Source organism: Sorex fumeus, unplaced genomic scaffold (assembly GCF_029834395.1).
Source record: "Sorex fumeus unplaced genomic scaffold, SorFum_2.1 ptg000007l, whole genome shotgun sequence".
Lineage (NCBI taxonomy): Eukaryota > Metazoa > Chordata > Mammalia > Eulipotyphla > Soricidae > Sorex > Sorex fumeus.
This window is the reverse complement of record NW_026606064.1, coordinates 6,986,661-6,993,813: the sequence shown is the minus strand read 5'-3', so window position 1 is coordinate 6,993,813 and position 7,153 is coordinate 6,986,661. Positions and strand designations below refer to the sequence as shown.

General features: G+C 37.0%; 1 protein-coding gene across 1 annotated transcript; it reads left to right on the top strand.

Annotated features, from left to right (window-relative positions):
* The first annotated feature begins 3,582 nt into the window (after positions 1-3,582).
* On the top strand, positions 3,583-4,518 carry LOC130042850 (olfactory receptor 4C15-like). The gene has a single exon (XM_056135099.1). It carries the CDS (start codon positions 3,583-3,585, stop codon positions 4,516-4,518), a length of 936 nt encoding a protein of 311 aa, XP_055991074.1.
* The last annotated feature ends 2,635 nt before the right edge of the window (positions 4,519-7,153 follow it).

The following is a 7,153-nucleotide window of genomic DNA, read 5'->3' as shown; positions in this document are numbered from 1 at the left end:
GGCAAGCTGCTCACGATGTATTTGATATGTCAAACACAGTAACAACAAGTCTCACAATGTTACTGGGACTGCTCAAGAAAATTGATGAACAATGGGAGGACGGTGACAGTGACAGGTTAAAGGCCCGTTGATCGTCGATTTGCTCGAGCGGGCCCAGTAACGTCTCCATTGGAGACTTTGTTGTTACTGTGTCTGGCATATCGAATACTCTCGGCAGCTTGCCGGGCTCTCCGAGAGGGGCGGAGGAATCGAACTCGGGTCGGCCATGTTGGCTGCTTGTAAGGCGAACGCCCTACCGCTGTGCTAGGGATTTCATATAGTTTTACAATGTTATAGGAGAAAACACTCCAAGAAAGTGGGTAAGTGGTTTCTTTAATGACACATGACTGCTTTGAATCTAGGTGTATCTGAATCTGATTCTCATATATTGAATATAATGAATTCATTTGTGCCTACTGTTTTAATACTTGGGCTGGAGTTATAGTACAGCGGGTAGGGCTTTTGTCTTGCATGTGGCCGACCTGGGTTCAGTTCCTCTGTCCCTCTTGGAGAGCCCGGCAAGCTACCGAGAGCCCACATGGCAGAGCCTGGCAAGTTCCCTGTGGTGTATTTAACATGCCAAAAACAGTAACAACAAGTCTCACATGGAGATGTTACTAGTGCCCGCTTGAATAAATCGATTAACAATGGGAGGACAGTGCTACAGATAGTGCTACAGTTTTAATACTAAACTAATCTCATCATCAAGGAACCATACACTGATATTCCTTACTATTTAATAGTGTTGACTGATAGAATTTATTTAGAATCTTGTCATCTGATTAGGGCTTATTGTTGCCTGTGGCATTCATTTGTGTAGACATTATCCAGGAACAGAACCTGCCCTGGTAATAGAATGGATAAATAATATGGAAAAAATAATACCCAAACTTTTGTAATCACCAGTTGGCTAGAAAACTCCGCAGCTCTCTCACCGCTTGTGTTCAGAGGTCCTGTACTGCTCCCCTACCCTGGACGGCCGATGCCATGGGTGGGTGAAAGAAGAAATGAGGCTGTCAGGCTGGTTGATGATCAGTTTCCATTTATTCCATTCTCCCCACACACCTGTTCCAATCTCACTGAGCTCCCCATTCTAGTCTTACACTGCTTCTCATTCCCTTTTCCTCCTATCCCTCCCACTCATCTCTCCATGCTCCCTTGCTGCCTTGGTCTATCTAGTCTTTCATCAACTCCCAGCATTGGGGGTAGCAACCAAACCCCATATGGTAGCACAATCAACATATGAAAGCCCTCCTTCCACTCAAGGGCAAAATACCACTTAGTGGTGTTTCTCCTCTCCTTAGTCCAATACCTTGATTAACATCTGAATTAACGTCTTAGTTGTACTTCTTAATATTAGTTATTTTGTATGAACACAGTAAGAGATACATTAAGCTTGTAGGGAGGCTCTCCTTGGGGAGATCTCACTATTGATCTCAGACTATCAGACTATAGTGCTCAGGACAGGTTAATCTTTCCTAAGATTAATTGTGGGCTCCTAATTCTGTTGTTGCTTTTTGGATCATGACAGAATTTCCATGACCGTGCTCTTAACTTATAGCTAAGTATTTTGGCGCTTTGGCCTGTACCGTTTTAATGCCAGGGTAGCTCACAGCTTGCCCTGGGTCCATCCAGTCCTTCATTGGGACCCTGCTTTTAGGATACTAAAAAGTAAGGAAAGTTGAAGCTTAAGTCGAGAAAAGATATACCCAGAAGTGAATATCATTCAGAGTCAACTAACTCCCAAGTTACAAAAGCGTAATATTAACTGTCTCCTGTGTCTATACAAAAAAGACATTGCCATAAATTAACTATGCAAAGGACTTAAGAAGAAGAGAAAGGCAATATTTACAAGTTAACAGAGTCTGATTAGGAGATAAAGGTGATTGACCAGTTGGGAAAGCAGAGCACAAAGAGGTTACAAATGAACACAGAGGAATGGGAGCACTGTGATGGGAATAACTCAATAAATCAAAGCTCCCTGTGGCTGGGCAGAAAAGACAAATCAATGTTATCCTACACAAACCTGCATATTTGTGATATGATGCGTATATGTCTAGAGCTTGGTTTTTTGATAGATTGTAATTTTTATGATAAATGAATAATTATTCTTATAATGTAATATCAATTCAGACAAGTTACTGATAGACATGATTTTTAAGCACCAATGAACCTGGTTTTTTTTCCCATTTTACTTGCAGGTAAGTTATTGTCTTGATGAGAAAATGATCCCTGTTCTTACTCTAAGATTATGATTGACATGAAAATAAATAACTATCCTGCTATACTGAGTACTACCATATGGATTCTCTAACTTATTTTATTGTGGTAATGTAGCACTGTACTCTCATTGTTTATTGATTTGCTTGAGCGGGTTCAGTAACATTGTGAGACTTGTTGTTACTGTGTTTGAATATGTCACCGGTAGCTTGCCAGGCTTTGCCGTGTGGGTGAGATACTCTCTGTAGCTTGCTGGGCTCTCTGAGAGGGGCGGAGGAATCGAACTCTGGTTGACTGGGTTGGCCGCATGCAAGGCAAACACCCTACACACTGTGCTATCACTCCAGCCCATGCTAATGTACTTAAAAAAAATTCTATGTTATTTTCTGATACTTCCAAAGTGTCTTTAACAGTCTACCATTACAGTGTCAATAACTCCCCACCATTTTATCAATGTCTCTCTCCTCCCAACAGCCTAGCAGAGAAAGACTTATAATACAGTTCAAAACTAATTTTTTGAAAGAAACTCAACAAAATGAAGTTTGAAGGAACTATATTCAATATCGTAAATATTATATATAACAAATCCACAGACAACATTAAACTTAATGGAGAAAAACTACAATGCTTACCTATGAGAATATGCATCAAGAAACTATCTACCCTCACCACTATTAATAAGCATTATATTGAAGTCTTAGCCAGAGCAGTAAGGAAATAAAGGGAAATTAGAAACATTCAAATGGGTAAAGATGTTCAACTCTCATTATTCACAGATGACATGGCACTATACATTAAAAATTATACAGACATCATTTAACACTTTGAAAAAATCTGCAGAGTAAAACATCAGGTTTCAAAAGAAACACATAGAAAAGTTTTTGCATTCTTGTATGTAAAAAATTATGTAGAGGAGAAATAAAAATTAACAATTTCATTCACAGTCAACCAAATGAGAGCTGAGCAGAACCCTCTTTGCAGTTGATTCTAGCAAATGACTACCCAATATTCAGATTTTGCAATCCAAAAAGAGTATTTTGCAACTTTTCCATCTTTGGCTTTGCCCCTAAACAGAAAATATAGCTAACTTTTGTTGTTTAACAATATTTTCTCTTTACATTTTTGCTTGATATTCTATACTACCACTTACAACACAATCTAATTTTGCATCAAATTGATTGCAGAAATAGGAAAGATAATTTTCATATAGATAAATCATATTATGAACTCTGTGATAATAAAATTGTCTGATATGAGTTTCTCATTCTTACATTGCAGATCTACATACACACTGCAGTAGCTCTGAAAATTTTTTGGGAAATCATGCAAAACAGAAGTTTTGTAAGTGAATTTGTTCTGCTGGGGATTTCACAGAACCCTGATGTTCAGAAAGTACTATTTGTTATATTTCTATTGGTCTACCTTGCAACAGTCAGTGGTAACCTGCTGATTGTGGTGACCATCCTTAATAGTCCGGCACTTGTGGGTTCCCCAATGTACTTCTTCCTGGCTTTTCTGTCCTCCCTGGATGTGTGTGTCTCCTCTGTTGTTGCCCCTAAGATTATTATTGACCTTCTCTCTGAGAAGAAAACCATCTCATTTGCAGGCTGTATGATACAGATCTTTTGTTTTCATCTTTTTACTGGTGCGGAGGTGATTGTCCTCACAGCCATGGCCTTTGACAGGTATGTGGCCATCTGCAAGCCTCTGCATTATACTACTATCATGAACTCAAGGCTCTGTAACATTCTAATGGGGGTAGCCTGGGCAGGGGGCTTTCTGCATTCCATTATCCAAAATGCTTTTGCTTCCCAACTGCCTCTGTGTGGCCCCAATATCATCAATCATTTCATGTGTGACTTGTACCCATTAATGAAGCTTGCTTGTGCTAACACTTATGAATTTGGCCCAATGGTGGCAGCCAACAGTGGATTCTTCTGCATCCTGATCTTCTCCATGTTGCTTGTGTCCTATTGTGTCATCCTGTTCTCCCTAAGAGGACACAGCACTGAAGGGCAGAAGAAAGCGCTCTCCACCTGTGGATCCCACATTGCTGTTGTGGTTTTATTCTTTGGCCCATGTACATTTGAATATGCACGGCCTCCAATGGTTTTCAGCTTTGACAAAATGGTGGAGATACTCTACACCATGCTGACTCCTCTGCTGAACCCTGTAATTTATACTTTCAGAAATAAGGAAGTAAAGAATGCCATAAGCAAATTCTGGCAAACCTCAATGGCAAAGTTTTGTAAAAAGTAGATTGCTGAAGTTTAAAATTTCAACATTTAAGTATACAAACTTCAAGTTCTCCTGGATTAAAACTTTTTTTGATTGACTATTTGAAGGAAGACATAATTTCATTTAATAACATATATAGAAGTCCTGGGAAATATGTTTTTGCTTCTCTATTACTTAGGCATCCTAATAAGCATCTTAAAGATCTTTATATGTACATTGAGTTGAATGTATCCACGATCAGAAATCAGCATAAAAAATGATGAAGTGAAATAATATGTAAATTTTTCTCATTCATTTAAATTTTCAATAATTGTGAGTATAATTAAAAATATTTACTAATAGGTAAGACAAACCGACTAAACTCTTTCTGAAGGAATACTTTTTATTTTAAAATTTTTTATTAAAAATGTGATTTACAAAGTTATTGATAATTGAATTTTAAGGATAAATATTTGAAAACTGTACCACCACCAGTGTCAAATTCCCTCCACCATGATTCCCATATTCACTTCCCACACCCAATCCCAGTGCAACTCTGTTGGTCAACTTGGACAAGCACATTACAGTTTCAGTGAGTTTAGATAGATCTCACATTTTCCGTTTTGTTGAATCTGTGTTTTCGATATATGGCTATACTACTCAATCATATCAGTGATATAACAAGCCCTAATTCCTATTCATCTATTATTTTTCCTTCCTTTCTTCTCCCCTTGATTTCTTTGTTCAGGAAGCCTATTTTTTTGTTTTTCATAATATGTTAGATAGTTTTCAAGTCTTTCTAAAATTTTTATGTTGTCTCTTCATCGTGCTAACACTCAATGTGTATGTTACACTGTAATTTATAAATTAAGCTGTTCACGGTGTTTACATTCAATGTGAAATTTATAAAGACTTTTACACTCAGTGTGTTTTTTAAGTGTAAAGCATTCACCTAATACCTATGGAGAGGTATTCATAAACCTTCCTGGAGTCAAAAAATCACAATTAACTCTAAAAAGGGTTTATTCTTATACAATGAAGATAAGTAAGGCACCATGATATAAAGCTCACTTTGAAAAAATTTACATCTTGTAGGTGTTTTCTTGAAAAATTTGTTCTTTGATATTTCTGAAGAATATAAAAAATAAGGTTTATTTTCTATATCCCAATGTACTAAGATCCTTAGCAATTCGAATTGGTACATGACAACCCAACAATTTCTTTAATTATCTCCTAAATAACAATATAATAAAATCTAGGAATACAGAAACTGGTATATATCTAATATATATTATAAATTATTGATATAGTAGTGTCCAAGAACAGTTTTATTTATAATCAAATATAATTTGAACTGTTTAAAAACCCTACATACTCAAAGATAAACTGATACATATAAAAGATACTGAAAAGTGTACATTATAATAATAATAATAATTATTATTATTATTATTATTATTATTATACTCCAGTCTCAAATCAGTGAGGAGAGACCAGTCCAAAAGGGTGAAGGAATAATGGCTGACTTCAGAATAGATCTCTAAGGCAGCCTCATCTGATCTGAGACATTATTTATGGTATATGGTGTTTGATCACTTATTGTCAAGGGCTACCTGCCTGTGTTGTTGGCTTCAAGTTTTCTCTTTGATTAGTAAATCATTAGGATTACAAAATATAACTCATGGTTTTCCATTGTCTGCCTGTAAATTCAAATCAGAAGTTTGTGTCTTGATATGAATGTCGATTTTTTGGAGATCACAACTTTGCTTTTCTGAAAGAATATATGCTACTCATCTTCTTAAGATACTTTAGATGAGATTCTCAACTGGGGGCAAAAAGTCCTCTTGTAGATTCTGAGGAAATTCCTGTGGCTACTGGTGAAAGTCAGGTAAATGGGGTGACAGCTTGAGGCTAGAGGGCCATCTGGAGGGAGGGAGGCCGAGTGCACAGAAAGACATCATGCCTGTAAATTGGCCATAGTGCAAGTGAACACAACAAAGCGAACACAACACAGTGAACACAGTTATGCTTTAGATCATCTTTTATTTTATTTAGTTACAGGGAATGACAAAGATACACATGATTGGTTTCAAGTATAGAATGTTTCAACACCAATCTCTTCACTTTTGTCCACTTCCCTCCACCAATGCTCCTCCCCACCATCCTCAGCTTAGGCTCCCACCCACCAGCCTGCCTCTATTAGAGATGCTTTTTACAACTTTTGGCCTTGTGGTTTGTAATATTGTTACTGATCAGGTTTCATGTATAACACTAAACTAACTTTCAGCTTCCCCTCCTTGTCCAGTAAAATTGTTAAATCTATCTAATGCATTGTTGCATTCCCTTGGCTGTCTTATCCCTCCATTTCCTCATGTGGCATACCGGTAACTGAAAGACAGTTCTCTGGATCATTTTTATTTCCTGCTGCTTCTCTTCTCTCAGATTAGAATTTCTTCGGTTTGGTCTGACCTCTCTATAAATACCCAATGCTTCGAATTTATATAATTATGAAATAATTTTGTCTTTACACATTTTAGGATCATCTGGGTTGCTAATTGAAGTATGTAGTTATTCGAGCATCTCTAACTCTCTCTGTAAAACACTATTTTATTCTAATTCTAAAGAAAATTAAGGACTTCGTTTTGTGAGTTGTTTTGAGGAAAATGAATAATCTGTA